Source organism: Megalops cyprinoides, chromosome 23 (genome assembly GCF_013368585.1).
Source record: "Megalops cyprinoides isolate fMegCyp1 chromosome 23, fMegCyp1.pri, whole genome shotgun sequence".
NCBI classification, from domain to species: domain Eukaryota; kingdom Metazoa; phylum Chordata; class Actinopteri; order Elopiformes; family Megalopidae; genus Megalops; species Megalops cyprinoides.
In genome coordinates this window covers 7,833,134-7,848,879 of record NC_050605.1, presented here as the reverse complement: position 1 = coordinate 7,848,879, position 15,746 = coordinate 7,833,134, and the positions used below count along the sequence as shown (strand labels likewise).

The following is a 15,746-nucleotide window of genomic DNA, read 5'->3' as shown; positions in this document are numbered from 1 at the left end:
TGTGACAACATCCTGTAACTAATAAAGACACAGGACCAGTGCAAGATTTGAAACCCTGATAAAGTATAAATATTCATTAGGAAACACTGAGGAAACAATAGATGTTTTAAGCGTTCATTAACAACGTTAAAAAAATAATAATCGAAGCTGTAATCATCGCCCTTGAAGCCGTGCTGCCAGAATGAGGCGTAGCATTTCAGATAGCAGAAAGAGGGAAGTAGAACTCTTTCACAGACAAAACTTCAGCACCTTGTTTAGCTAATGTAGACCTATCACCTCATAAGCCTTCGATCCAAGACCTCTGATTTGGCTGTACCACAGATGATCATGTCAAAAAATACTTTTGCGCAGCCATGTGCCAGCACATCAACACACTCATTGCTATGCAATTCAACCTGTCAGTGCACACTGCTACTTTGCATCATAACTAACATCTGAAGGAACTACCTACTGTAAGTTGGGCAGTTGAAGACCTGTGTCTTGTGCAATCCTTGCTGGACATTAAATGACACAGGTTACTGGTACACATGTTGCATTAATGTTGGCTGGTATCACAGGTGATATGGAACCACTGCCTGTAGCCCACATGGACATTAATGATGTCCTTCTAACAAATAAGGAGATACAGACAAAAACATGGTTTTATCCTTACTGAATTTCATTTGTCCAACAGTACTAAGAATTGCACAGGTTGCTCCAAGACCCCCATGATACATTTTAAATGCTTACATTTCAAATCGAAAAAGGATTGATAAGGTAGACCACCAAGGCTATTTCAAAGTTTTTGAGCAGAAACAGGATACAGATGGAAATGAGTTTCACATTGTCATTTTGAAGTATTTCTTCATTCATTTATAAATGTAGTTTGCCTTGTCCAGATTCACAGTGGTGTCAGAGACTGTGATTCTTCAAAACACAACAAACTCAACAGAGCTAGATCAATTTAGATAATAGGTAAAAGACAAACTCAGATGTGCTGAAAGGCCAGTTCTTGTCAATGTACTCTGATATGAAAGTCAGGCATGTCACACGGTCTTCAATCTTGTCACCTTTCTTCGTTGACTCTTAAGCTAATGCCAAGCTGGAACCCAACACCCAAGACTTTAATAGTCTCTGTCAGCTCTAAATTAAACCTAAACCTTAAGATTTGACCAAACGGAAGTAAATAGGACCTTATAAATGATTTGCTGTGTCCCATGGCAGCAATGATATCACAAGCAGTTGATCCAGAAAAACTGGTCGGACCAAGACCAGCTCAAACTGGGCCACAACAGAGGGGACACTCTAAGATCACCTGAATTAAGGTAAAGAAAAAAAGATTAGATCGAAGAGTTGATAAGACTAAGCTGATGTTAAGAGTACTGACAGCATTTTTTTTTTTTGTCCGAAGAGCTAAAAGTGTTAGCAAGGCTTGTTTCTTTGAAAAGAAGTGCACCCAGGATAGCTAAAACCCGTTTATCCTCAACTACAAGAACGTTTTCAGGAATACTGTGCTGTTTTCTCCCACGCATCTGCCACTGCAGCCTCAGTGACCAAAGCCGCCTTCCTCTGACGCATAAACAATGACCTACAGTACTGCGTAAGGAGCTTTTTGCCTCAGTACAGGATTTGACTGTGCACCCAACAAACCTTCATTAACTAGACCTCTTATTTAGACCAACTTGAATAATTCACAGTAGTCTCTTCACCCATTAGTGTAAAAAGGAAGAAAACATTAGGCTTGCATATCCCTGGACGTCTTGGGCTTGACAACACAAAGAAAAGGGTGGCTCCACGTGTGGCCCGTAGCAAACGCTTCTCAGTGTTTCCGACGTTAGTGACTTCATTAGTCTTCCAGTCCAGCCATCGCCATTGAATCCACTGGAACGAAGCTGTCGAGCAGTGGGCCACTGATGTCAGTCAGAGTTCTCCCCCTGATTTTCAAGTATTGGATCTGGAAGAGAGCAAATCATATTCAAAGCATGGTGGTTTCAGTGCACGTTTGATACATACTGACAAATAGATTACTGCAAGCCAGTTAGCCACTTCCCCAGACACTGAATGGATATGTAAATCATATCCACCTGTCAGTGTGGTTAAGGGCAGGACGCTGTCACTGTCGATGTCATCTGCGGTCTGGATGAAGCTGTTGGGGGACGGAACGATCAGCACGGCGCCCTCTCCTATCACCCCTTCCACCACGTGCTCTTCCATGGTTGGAGACCCCAAAGTCTGTCGAAAGAAAAAAATGTGTACATTCCCAACTTGACTGATCGCCTGATTTACAGTTAGGAATCCAATTTCCTTATCAAAAATAATGAACGACAAACCGGGTGTGAAAATGACTTGTTTAAGGGATTAGTGTTCGGTATTGATACATTAATGCAAAACAATTACGTGTGATAAACCCATTGTGAAATTCCATGAGTGTCTGCCACATTTAGCTTGACATAGTATTGCATAGTTAGTAAATATGTAATAAGCACAACTGTCTGAACCTGAGCACGGAAATTAGCAATAATCGGCATAAACTGCAAAATGTGCACCCTCTATACTAATATATTCTGATATTGTGAAGAGGACACATGTTTGAAGACAATACATACTGAAAAACTTCAATAATCACAATAGATCTTATATGTTCCACTCATGTCAGTTCTAATCATCCCATGCCTTTAACTGTATAACAAGAAATCCTACTATGCCACCAATATTGTCCTTTTACATAAACACAGTGTCTAAAAAGTATGAATGAAGACACTGAAATATGAATGGAATATGTAAGTGGTATGGAATATGTAAGGGAAGAAGATCTTCCCTTACCTCAGCTGAAAATGTGTCAGTCAGGTGCTCCTGCCCATTCCCTGTCTCAGCCAGGTGGTCTGAGGCCTCCTCTACGGGATTCTGGAGGAATTTCACCCCCTCTGAGTCACTCATCTCCCCCTGTCGTGCTTCGTGTCCCTGGGGGCTCCTCGTGTCCCTGGCCACCTTATCAAGGTTTGCGTCCGTGCGGAAGGACTGCGCCCCTGGGGTGTCCTCTGTGCCGGTCAGGACGGAATGCTCCACGGTCAGTTCCGATTGGCCGAGGGACTCCGGAGAGGCGAGGTCGTCTGAGGATACGGTCTGGATGATGACGCCGGGGTGGGACATCTGCACGGTAACGTTCTCATTGGAGCTGAGCAGGTTATCCGGCTAGGGGTTTGGAAAAGAAGCACATGGCAAACAGTTCTTGCTTCAAATGGAACCTACAGCTGTTCTCCAAGAAATATCATAGTTCACACCACACTTTGAATCTGAAGTCAATATTTGTGTTCTGAAACAGTGAATCAGTATGAGAAAATGGGAAATTCCACAGAAACAGTTAAGATACATGCCACCAATGCACCAAGTCAATGCTTGTGTACCATATTGCACACAAGCATAATTTATATTAACGTGCTGAGTAGTACATATTTTCTACTAAATATTTTAGTACATGTAATACATTTGCAAGTACACTGTATGCATGAATTGTAAATGCAGTTCCGCATCATAAATCTGCGTTAATGAGCTTTGACCTTAGCTACATTAACACAGCTAACAAGCTAACTATGGTATTTTGCTCTCATCACAGGTAGTGAAGGACAGTGCAGGCAGTGAAGGCAGCTTTCAGTGCTTCACTCACAGACAGGGCGTGTACGATGATCTGTTCTGGGGATGATGGGGATGCGGCTGCTGTCAGGGTGACGGTGGGGCTTGCTGCAAGTGTCAGTGGAAGGCCCTGGTTCGAGCCAGTCTGAATGTAGTATGTCCCAGGAGTCCCTGTTGGCTGCAGGTGGAAAGACTGGTACAGAGAGATTATGGCCATTAGGCTAGATATCATATACATGCTTAAAATGCATCATTTATATCACGTAGACAACGGCTATGCCAAGACAACGCAATTATGTTTATGCTGAATATTTCCCATTCTAATTTTACTCTTTGAGGAGTATTATGATGTCAGCACGTCTCTCTTTGTATCTTTAGTTATGACAAGCAAAACTTACAGGTAAGATTTCAAAGGTCTGCAAGGTTCCGGCATTTAGCGTTATGGTCTCTGCATCGTTAGCAGTGGCTGAGGTATCTGAGGATGCTTCATGGACAAAGAGATGGGTGTTCAGAACAACAAAAAGCCCATTGACTATCTTAACAGTGCTGAACATTGTTGAACTCACATACACAGTAACTCATAGTCTAACTACTAACACACAGACAATAAGCCATAGACTCCCCTCTTACACACACACACAGTTGCCCACAACCCAACACATAGACTTCTCTCTCATGTACACAGCAACACTGTTGAAACACACACTTACAGACATGTGTAATCTGCACAGGGATCTGCACAGGTATCTGCAGTGCCGCCACGGGGCTGTGGGAGGCGCTGCTGCTCTCGTCCAGCCGGGCCACACGTATCTGGACCTGCTGGAGCGAGGAGGGGGAGCTGCTACTGGGGGGCCGCGGCGCGGCCATCACCACCTTACTAAAGGGCAGCTGGTTCTCCGCCAGGTCCTGCAGGCCTTTCAGCAGCACTGCAGGAGGGAACAGGCAAATCAAATGAAAACACAGGTACTGTGACTGCGCTACCCAGAGGCAAATCTCGCATGGAAATTCTATGGTCTGTTGTCAACATGCTCTGAAAGGTGCGCAACGATTCGCTGAAGTGATGTAAAGGAGCACTGACCAGGGAAAGGGAGGTCTTTGTGGTTGGAGACCTGTCTCTTGATCGTCCACCATTTACTCCTCAGCCACTGAGGGGAGCGGACGCTGCTCCAGCCCCCGGACAGGACATCCCAGTTGATCTCGTTTTCATCCTCCACCTCCAGTTCCGCTATCCTACAGCGAGTACAGCGGGTAAGATACAATGCCACCACCCTGAATTCATACTGGCCACTGCAACGCTGTTCCCTCAACATTACACCTAACAGGGCTGTTCTCTGAAATGGTGGTTCACTGTACCACAGTAATTTAACATGTTTAATGTGAGCTTGAGACAAGGTCAGGGTCAAGAAGAAGTCTGCTGAAAATTTACTGAGCTCACTCCAAGTCAATGGCCCTTAAAATCTTAGTAAGATCTATAAATGCTTGGTGCCTGCCAAAACACTTCCTGGAGTTTTATTTTGTCAGGGAACTACCCCCATAAACACCACCCTTACCAAAAGTCATGGGATGTCTCATAAAATTGCAGGAAAATGTGTCTGACTACAGGTGTGACTACCCATAGTTTAAAGGGATTAACATCAGGACATTGCAGTGGCCACCACAGTGCTCTACAACCTCAACCCAATTATCTTTTGTAAAAATTAAATACAGAATTAGATCAAGGCCGATGGCAGCACTCTTCAGTAGTGAAGCTTACAAATGCTTTAAGGGAGGAGTGGAATTCAATACCACCAGCTTTCTACCACAAAATAGTGGACAGTCTTCCACGATGCAGTGAAGCAGTGACTAAAGCCAAAGGCGGACCAACATAGTAATATTTTCTTGGAATAGAGACACGTTTTATTCATAATTACCCACGTCACATGCCTTTTGACAGGACAGTGTATTGACACTGCCGTGCGTATTTAATGTGAATATATAGCGTGTGCCATATGGATTCATGGCTTTGCCTTGGTGTACTGACAGAGACTTGGGTGTTACCGCTTGATCAGGTTCATGTCGTCCTCCTTGGTCCACTCAGTCCCGCCGCTCTGCTTCCAGTTGAGGTAGTTTAGCCACTTAGAGCGGCACTGCTTCTCTGAGCGGGTGCCCACCAGCTCGGCCACAGATGCCCAGGACACGCCCTGGGTGACGGTGTGGCCCGGCTCTGTGCCCGTCAGCTCGTGGACCACCTCCGCCAGCCGCCGCTCCTCCTCTTCTGTCCACTTCCCTGTGGTCACAAAGACACCAGCATCAGACATAACAGCTTGTGTCAGCCTCTGAGAAAAGTCATTAAACCAGTCTTTGTTACCCTCAGGGAGATAACTGGCTAACACCAGCCTGTGTTAGCCTTTGGGAATCCATTATACTGCATTAACCTCTGACATATCTCTACACCAACATGTGTTGACCTTTGGGAGAAGGTTATCATATCAGCCTGGGTGCTAAACATTTGGCATGTGCTAAGGGAATCTGGCTCATCCAGCTCTTATCTTGTGACTTATCTTATCTTGTGGTTCTTATCCCCATGACTGAAAGTATTTTGTGCATGCGTTGACTCACTAACCTGTGTTGCAGGTGTCTTTCATTAGCCTACACCGGTCTTTCACAGAGGAGGCACTTCTTCCCAGCGCTGCCCCAATGGTGGCCCAGTCATTGCCATGCTTTTCTCTCAGTCTGAAAGATGGAACCACATGCTAATGATACAAACCGCTAAAGAGGACCCAGACAGACACACAGCTCAACATGCCCTTTAACTAACCTTTGAAACAGCAAGGGAATATAATGCATGTTCTACAACCCTTCCTCTGTTGATACACAATTTACCGTTAGTAGCCAACAGGCACAGCCTTGTTCAGTACTTACTCTTTTAGCTTGTCTATTTCTTCAGGAGTATATCTGGAAACAGGAAAAACAGGCGTTCAGGGGAAAAATGCAAAACCAAAAATGCAAAAAGAGATTCATAGAGCTATGTGCCTATGTGTGCAGGCACTGGTAATGCTGCATCAGTGGGTGAGTTAAACATTGGGTTATTTCAACTAGTCAGCAACAACAGACCTACTTTGTGATCTAATTTGCCATTCTAATTTGACATTCAGGATGACTACAGTCCGTGTCCCAGGAGCCATATCAAATTAAACAGAGAGACAAAAATGACAGGATTCCTAAATTTCGGACAGGAACGCTTTGTTTAACAGAGTCATGTGCGATAGGGAGAAAATCACGACCTGTGCCCCGCCCTTCCTGACTCCAGCACTGTGTAACCTCCGCTGGTCAGGTGGTATAACTGTGCCACACTCACTTTCCAACGTGGTTCCTGTTGTCGTACATGCGTAGGACCCGTCGGTAAACCGCAAATAGAGGACGGTTCAGACCCCACGCGATGCTTCTGTAGAAGTCCTTCCTCTCATCTTTGGACATTTCAAAGATGATCTCTGTGGGATCCTGTATCCCTCGACTCTGAGGAGAAGATCAGGATCGATTCAAGAAGTACAGAACAGAACAGAAAACAACAGAGCTGGATTTGTCTCAACAAATTCATACATTGTGCTGTAGACAATATCATTACAGTACAAAAACTAGACACAAAATGCACCTCACACATAATTTGTCAGACAGGCATTATTTTACACGGATGGATATGATTTAAAACCAATGTTTACCTTCAGATATCTATCAATATTGCTCATAAGGAGGTCTATCTCTTCCTTCGACCACATACCCTGTTTCCATTTATGACCTGTGGACAGAAAACCAGTAAAAATGCTTTAAACTTTCAAAAGTAGTACAAGGAGTTTACACACTTTCCATCTATGTAGACTGCAGATCTACCTTTATTTACAAGTGTGTCCTTGTCCTCTTTAGTTGTAAACCATGCTTGGCTGACAGGGGATATATCATCTGTCTTCTGAGGTGAAAGTGATCCATCATTCTGTAGTATCTACATGTCACAATAAGTTACAACCAGGAGTTATTGCAGTTCATGGAATAAGGTCAAAGGTTTACGAATGACTGATCATTTTAGATACTTGCCAAGCTGTAGTGCCAATTAATTCATTCCATCACATCATGAGACCAACAGACATGAAATGAGCCTAAATGGCCAGTCTCTTTATGTATGAATTACAAATGTTCTTGAGACACAGTTGAGCCACGCTAATACACGGAAGAAGCAATTAGGCAGTAAGAGGCCCATGGTTTGCCAGTACCTGAATCTGGGCCACAGCCCCCTCACTGATATCGTTCTCCGTCATCTCGGTCGTGGCTGTCATTGTCACCTCAAAACTCTCATCATTCTCTGAAACTTAACAAAATAGCCAAACTCAAGTCAGGCTCCAGCTCCACAACAATGCACCCTTCTACGTGTTAATGTCACTAAATCAGCTCAATTTAGCACGTTAGCATGACGCTTATTACTGTTTTTAAGGTCATTTATAAGAAATCTTGATTTACTATGCACACACACACGGATGCATACATACAAAGTTATCATGTGTATGAACACCTTAAAAGCACACTGCATAGGAAAACCAATTGAAAAAAGTACTTCTGGTTCGATAGACACCGTCTTGCCTCTGGCAGGATTAAAAGACCGCTGGGCGGACTCACTGGGGAGCGTGACGACGGAGATCCGAGGCGCGGCCTCCGACACATGCTGCTCGTCTTCACTGCACAGGCGGAGCCGTTTGTGCGCGGGCTCCAAGGTGTCATCTGACGCCAGCTCCTCGGAGTCTGCAACAGAGCCAACAAAAGTGCTATTCCCATCGATCTAAAAGAGCCAAGCCCATTTCCACACAGTATTTATTCAGAGGCAGTACATTTAGATAAGATCCCTACCTCTGAGGCTGTCACACATTGATGAATACTGTTCACTGATATCAAAGATATCAGAGTTTCAAAGTTTCAGTGTAAGTCACAGATGACTTACTTGGGTTCTGATGCCCTGATAAGCTCAGAAATGTACTTTTGGTCATTTTTTGGGGTTAACTTTAAACATAAGTACTGAACACATGGTCCTTGACATCCCTGGGGAATTAAAAAACCTGGCACCCTTGTTTAAATTGACCACCTTCCCCAAATCACTTGAGATGGTAGATTAGAGAACTGACACTTTGGGACAGGGTTACTGCCATTTAACTCTGGGGAGTTCATACCATTGGGAGGGCAGTGCAGGATTATGGTCCCGTCTGTATCCTGGGTTAATGTAACGGAGTTCACTGTTTCCAAAGTCACTGTGCCAGACTCATCCTCAATTGTGTTCATGCTCAACCTGGGGGGTAAGACACATCCTTTTTATTACTTAACCTATGTAAAAGGCCAATGCATTACTGTGTAAATTGGACAGTGATTACTGGGCGTACTGTACATTGAATAGTTATCAACCATAGTACCATCAGGAAATGGTTGTCTTTTATTATGAAGGTTTTATTCATCATTTGAATAACCAACCAATTATTACGGTTTTGTATGTGAAATGCACTTTTACACATTCGAGAATTCGAAATAAAAGCTGAGCTAATAGTGAATCTAACCCTAGCTACGCTCTAACAGACCTGAACTAACTGAATGCAGCTCCACTTCTAACTAGTTGCCAAGCTATTATTATACATCAGTGTACTTTCATGTGCACTAGCTGCGAGACTTTAGCTTTTGATATAAGCCCACGTGAACTGTAACTAGGTAGATTTGCGTTAAGGAAAAGTACTGTTCGATTTCACACGTAAAAATATTACAGTTTTAGGTTAGTAAACCTTACAACCAGCATTAGGGTCACGACATATCATTCTGTTTATGATCTAGCTACACCCATTTAATGTCACTTAGCTTGCTAAGTCTGGCTAGCTAGCCAAGTGTAATGTAGGTATAGTTAAATAACTACATGTAAATTTTAAAACACACTCCGGTGGGATAAATGTAGCATGCTTATCGCTCAAGCAAGCTTGACTGTTGTGATGAGCATAAGCAGACTGGTTTTGACGTTGTTTCGAGAGTTGGCTTCAATCTAGCTAGCCTAGCTATCATGATGGAAGAAAACAGAGCTAACTACCTATTTAGTCAAGATAGATCATAGCTTGCCAACAAACTAGCGTAGGTGTTTTAGACGTTGGCCAGATGAAACAGCGAAAAAAAATATACGGGCTTATTGGGTGTTAATGATAAACCACTGAAGAAAAGTACAATGGACCTTGTACAATTAATATCGCCGCCTTTGAACAGCTAGCTTGCTAGGAGGCTGGCTAACATCAAGTTAGCGAGCTGGTTGGCTGGCTAGCTAAAGTAAGAAGAAGAAATTTCACAGACGCCATATTCGTCTGGAAGCTGGTCAGCGATGTCTGTGTGAGCAGCATCGCGATCCCTGCACATAATTTCGGGTTGTGTTTCTTTGGTGTTTCGTTTGTCTGGGTTTGCCCCCACGGCGGACTACGTCCCGCCGGAGACAGTGAATTTTAGGTTTGATTTTGTTACTTACTTCCTGTTTTTGGTCCGGGCACTTCGGAGAGACCAGGATGAAGACAAATACCAGGATGGAGGAACACAACAATCCTCTCAGCGCCGAGCGGAAATGAACAGTCGCTCGCTTAAGTCACTTCCTTCTGTCCTTGCGGTTGGGTTGTAGTATTATTTTCATAAAAACTGTTATTTTACATTGTATATCTGTTATGTCGGGCACATCGGTTGATCATCAAATAAACAAAACTCCATTATTATTCTTTTTTTAATAAGTATGTCTTGCTTTATCTCCTGCGTATGTTCTATATCCTTATGAGCTTGTAATAATCGTAATAATTAAAACCTAATCATTATATACATATAAACACAATAAAACTTTGTTAAAACAATATAAAATAAAAACAGATTCATTTTGTAGATGCTCTTATCAACGTATATACCCTTTTTTGTAGAGTGTATTGATTGTGTGTGTGTGTAGGCGTATATTAGGCCTATATAATATAGTTTTACAATAGTTGCATACAGTTTTGCAGGACACTGAATGTACTCATTCAGAAAAAAAGCTTCTCAGAAAAAAAATTCAATTTCTCATTTTAGGGTTAACTATTTTATGTATGTCCTGCACCCAACAAAAATTATGTATCTCAGGTGTTCTCCCATAAGAAAAAAAATCTATGACTGTTTCCTAGATTAAAGAGATGTTCTTTTTTACATTTTGTAGTGAAGCTGTTGCAAATGAAATGTTAAAATTTCTTATTAAAGCAACATGGATCTTTTTATTTTTTCTGAAAATAAGGAAATGATAAAGCAAATTTATGTAATACATGTTTATGTTATGCAAAAATGAGAGAAACAATATGTAGCCATCCAAATGCATAATATGATTCTTAAACCTCCTGGCAATCTCACCGAAACACAATTAACCCTCGTCATCTTTGTAAATGTTTTAAAAATGTTTTATATGGATTTTATAGGAATATATTTTTGAGGAACAAGTATGACATACTGTACATCTTACTGTACATCTACTGTACATCTAAACGTTTTCTTAATGATCCCTGAACATCCAAAAAAAAGGTTTGTGATGAGATTATAATGTTTTTTCTGCATGGTGTCTTGTAAGTGAATCATTGTTATGATAATAATATTAGATACTCTCCACACAGAGCTGAAAACAGACACATAAAAAATGGGAAACATAACACAGTAGGGAAGGGTCATTCTTCACAACCACCTCATTAAACTTCGTAGTAATTTTGATGCACAACTCTCTATATAAGTCAATCAGTGTGTCACCTGGCACACGCAACAATGGCAGAACAGCATAATGAGAGGGAGAATGCCCTTGTTAACTGTTGATACAGCAGGTTCTTCAAGGCTGTCTTTGTCAGTGAATTTGGCATGTAATTGCTATGTCAGGAGAGCTGGAATGAACACAGTGATTGATTTCTGCTGAAATGAGCTTTAGGAATTGAACAGGAACCTCTGTATAGATCAGTGCCATTGCACTACCAGAAATATGTAAATGTGGGTTTTTGAATGTAACTATACCAGGGATAGACTAGTTGGATATTTTTAATTGTTACTGTGGTGAAGTCTCTCTGCATAGAGGCAGGGGGAAGCACCATTTAATGTAATAAAGAACAGTATTAATCTTATGAATATAATTGATCCATTATGTATTATCAGGACATCTGCGTGTAAATGTCATCTAAACATTTAAATAATTTATTAAAATGAGGAATTATTTACACCTGAAGATAGAGTATGTTGACTTTTTAGGGTGATGTTATTGAGTCATCAGACAAATCAATTCATAATCTCTAATAGCACTTAATATCAAACAATATTTTGGATAGTATTTTTCATTATAAACAATACACGCATATAATGTAAGTGAAGCTGTGGTAAATAGGTATTATTACATAAAGTAATAACAGCATAAATACAAACTACAGTTTGATGTTTAGTATAATTAAGATAGGGAAGGAGATAAAGACATTAAGGTGGATGTCTTGTACAGGATGTCAGATAAAGCCAGCATGAATCTTTTGTCAGCCAGTCACCAGTGGTATTACCCCAGAAAGTGAGATGTGTAAGGGAGGATCCTAGTTTTATGACCCTGAGCATAAATTGAAAATAAGGGGGGAATTCCTTTCTCTCTGATTTCAGGCATAAGGGAAAAAGATACGATCTTATTTTTTTTACACTTGTTTAGCAGATGTTTTATGAAGACTGACTTACATAGTCAGTTTCATTCTTTAATCCAGCTGGATATTTATTCACGCAATTTGGATTAACTACCTTTTCCAAGGATACAATAACAGTGCCCTACCTCAGATTTGAACCAACAATTTATAGGCTACGAGCCCTAAACCTTACAAATACACCACAATGCTGCCCTTGCAAGTAACAGTGATATCTCATACATCACCAGATTTACCACAGCAGATCTATGGGTCACATAGCAGCCGATTTCTATCAATGTCTTAGACTCAGAACAATAATATTAAATGCTTAATTAGACTCAGTTTAGGACTGCATTTTACTTCATGTGAGATTGTTTAAACATGTTTGAGTCCACAGCCATATTGTTCCAAGACAGCTTTCCCTTATAGAATATTTTTAATGAAGGATATTACACTCCTAAATCAATTGACCCTTCCCTGATCAGTGTTGTTAACCTATACCGTGTTAAATGCCAGTTAAAATGAAAATGAATTAGAATTAAATAATTAATTAGAAAATTAAATAGAAGATGTTTGCCTAATGTATGTATGCCCTTGCATACATGTTGGTGCAGAGTGTAAAAATGCAAGCAAACAATAACCAACTTTATAAAAACACCATACAGCCCCTCAAAACGAAATACATAATGCAAGTCAAACTCTTGCTACTTTATTATTGATGCAGAAATTCCATCAATAGGACACCACTTCACCCAAGTTGTTTTGCATTCTATTTTCACATATTTAGGGTACAATTTTGATTATTTATTTGCGTTATAAATGAATCATTATCGACCAAAACTGTAGTTGTATAATGATTATTGTTTAAAAGAAATTAAAATGCGCAAATAGTCTACGACTCATACATTCTTACACCTTCTGTGGGAAATCAAAACCAAAAGTCATTTACCCGTCAATACATATTAATCAACACTTTCCCTCGTGGCCATGGCCAGTTCTGCCTCAGTCAACATACTCTACTTTGAAGAACACACTGTCATTTCGCTTTCAGGCGGTTGCCTGCACATTTTTTTAATGTCTGAGTGACGTTTACATGGTGCTCGCCTCACTTCATTTACATAATCCTATTAATGTCTTGAGACCAAGCAGTATTCTTTTGGTTCTATAAATAAATGCCTCTGCATTTTAAGTCGATGCCGTTGATAACCAGCCCGTTGCACATGCATTGAACTAGACTTACTCAAACATCAAAGGTAGCTACATCAAGATTTTTCTTCACATTCAATTTTTCCATTTTCACGTCTTCCGAATGAAATACGTCTTAATATTTATTTATTTATGTATTTATTTATTGTTATCGCACTACATCACTAATTGCAGCCTTATAAATGAATTACTTGTGATTTAGTCAGTTAAACTCATAATAAACAGCACTTTCAATTAATTTCACTACAAAATTTGGTATTTTGCAATGTACAATGTCAGTTTTATTGGCTTCCATACATCTGCTACCTTAGCTAATAAATTGATTATACTTTTGTTTTTGCTACTAATATACATAATTAATGTGACTTGCCGTGACATCGATGAAGGCCACACTTAAAGATGGGCTAGTCTTTCAGTCGCACTTGCTGTGACCAGACTAAATGACGTCACGCCAGAGCCTGTCAAAAGCCGGTGGATCCAAACGCAGACTCGAGCGAGAGCTTAGCAGTGTGGGGTGGAACGGGGAAGCGCGTATTACTGGCATACAAGCAGAGCCACATTCACATAATCATAGGCTACATCTCGCTGGTGTTCTTCAGGGGTTGCATACGATGTTAAGTGTAATGGAGCTGAAGGGACAGTCGAAAGGACACTCTGTTTTCTCGGCATTTGATATGCCTGGTTCCGCCTTGATTCGTTGCGCTCTCATCCTCAGCTCGCTGCAATGGATAACCGAGGCTAAGGACCTACCTCCCTGTACAGAGGTAAGCCTTGTTCCCTATCACCGTTGTTTATTTCGATGTGTTAAATTATGTCGAGTATGTTGGGTTAGCTTTCATGCAAAAACACTTTCGAATGTTGAGGATTATATGATGCCACTTAAAAATGATAATATCCATATGCTTGGAATTGCACATTTCAAGCCTTGTAGCAGAATATTTTAAACTGTGTTTTATTTGTGTCTTTCAAGTCGTCGGGTCAGTCTGTACAACTGCGATAAATTCTCAGCTGTGACTGAACAGAAACGGTGAGGACCGATAATCAAACGGACGTTGATTTTTATTTCTGGAACAGTAACTGCATTTAGAGAACGTGCGTAGCGGTATCCTGTAAGAGTACATTATGAGTCACGCATTTTAGGAAGAGAACAATCGTTGGAAATAAGTGTTAACTGATACGATGCCAAAGTTGGTCCCTGCACTGTACATTATACTTACGATAAACAATGAATAAAAGCATTGCATGAGTACTGAAAAGTGCGGCTAAGTTATCAGGACGCCGTTGTAGTACTGTTGAAATATTCAATGAATATTGAAGGACATTTTCATAATCACTGCAATTCAATAACTTTAAATAACCAACGAAAGTGTACTTATCATAATGTACATGATGAGCAATACGCTAAATGCGCGCGTTTCTTTGATTTCCATGTGCTGTTTGGGCTGGTGACCCTCCAGAAAGGCTAATACACTGTTTTCAAATGGTTCTTGGCAAACGCCTAATTTCTGATGCAAGTCGCCGCTATCAGCGGACTAGATGGGATTTTTTTTCCAGATGTTCAATTTTAAATATCATTTGAAATCAAAAAATTCATTTTTTCAAAGTTGCCTAAAATGGAATGGTAACATTTATTCAAAATAGTGTTAAAATTACTGTAAATACTGTAAATAATTATCACTGAATGCATTTGCTGTGGCAATACATTGTGAATGTTGGATAAGGTGTAAGGTGCAAAGGATTTAGTTTTTTGTAAACATGCAGCACAGAATTTAAGAAAAAAATATGGCACAAATTCTTATCACATCTCTTCTTCTCAGCATCCCAGGTCTGTGAGGGACGAATGACACGGCATTATCAAATCATCTCTTGGCCTGCAGTTGCTATTGTCCTTTCCAGCTTCAGAACAAAAGCCATGACAACCAGAACAATCTGGCCTCAGTTTTGCCTGAGATGGTTGAGTCATTGTATTTATGAAACCAATTTGCCCATTACACATACGTCTTGCAGCCTGCGCTCCCTGTCAATATTTGGCCATCACTGCAGGTCATATTCAGTGAATGGGCCTCCTTTTTGTACAAAGTGCTATTAGTGGGGTTATATGACAGATTAGCCTTTGTGGCAGGTGCAGCCTCAGAAGGGACGGCCCCAAGCAAGCGTTGCCATGGCGCAGGTCAGCCAATCAACCTTTGCTGATGTCACCTTTCATATGTAGGACCCAGATGCATGGAGAGCAGGCTGGTATTGGCTGGCAACAGC

General features: G+C 41.0%; 2 protein-coding genes across 3 annotated transcripts in view; one reads left to right on the top strand and one right to left on the bottom strand.

Moving 5' to 3' along the window:
• Positions 1 to 850: 850 nt before the first annotated feature.
• dmtf1 (cyclin D binding myb-like transcription factor 1) lies at positions 851 to 10,191 on the bottom strand. 2 transcript variants are annotated; one of them, XM_036517908.1, is made up of 17 exons: positions 10,115 to 10,191; positions 8,799 to 8,914; positions 8,254 to 8,376; positions 7,854 to 7,948; positions 7,477 to 7,585; positions 7,308 to 7,384; positions 6,947 to 7,104; positions 6,511 to 6,543; positions 6,212 to 6,321; positions 5,647 to 5,875; positions 4,688 to 4,839; positions 4,320 to 4,535; positions 4,008 to 4,093; positions 3,644 to 3,802; positions 2,803 to 3,171; positions 2,064 to 2,211; positions 851 to 1,933 (listed from the first exon to the last, which is right to left on the bottom strand). In XM_036517908.1, the coding sequence occupies exons 2-17, from the start codon at positions 8,905 to 8,907 to the stop codon at positions 1,896 to 1,898; spliced, it is 2,211 nt and encodes a 736-aa protein (XP_036373801.1). In that variant the 5' UTR covers positions 8,908 to 8,914; positions 10,115 to 10,191; the 3' UTR covers positions 851 to 1,895. The 2 variants fall into 2 exon arrangements, with proteins under 2 accessions (XP_036373801.1, XP_036373802.1); XM_036517909.1 differs by having other exon boundaries at positions 7,854 to 7,942.
• A 3,805-nt stretch (positions 10,192 to 13,996) lies between these two features.
• Positions 13,997 to 15,746, top strand: part of LOC118770076 (endosome/lysosome-associated apoptosis and autophagy regulator family member 2-like) — a 29,405-nt gene continuing 27,655 nt past the window's right edge. Inside the window, exon 1 of the mRNA XM_036517495.1 lies at positions 13,997 to 14,254. Within this exon, the coding sequence (XP_036373388.1) occupies positions 14,102 to 14,254 (153 nt within the window). The 5' untranslated portion in view covers positions 13,997 to 14,101. The remainder of the gene's footprint in view (positions 14,255 to 15,746) is intronic.

Coding starts and splice junctions, on each gene's coding strand:
- dmtf1 (XM_036517908.1), bottom strand. CDS start 8,907: ATGAACACAATTGAGGATGAGTCTGGCACAGTGACTTTGGAAACAGTG. Junction 7,586..7,853: donor GGGCTGTGGCCCAGATTCAG/GTACTGGCAAAC, acceptor TGTGACATGTAG/ATACTACAGAATGATGGATC. Junction 7,105..7,307: donor ATATTGATAGATATCTGAAG/GTAAACATTGGT, acceptor TCTTCTCCTCAG/AGTCGAGGGATACAGGATCC.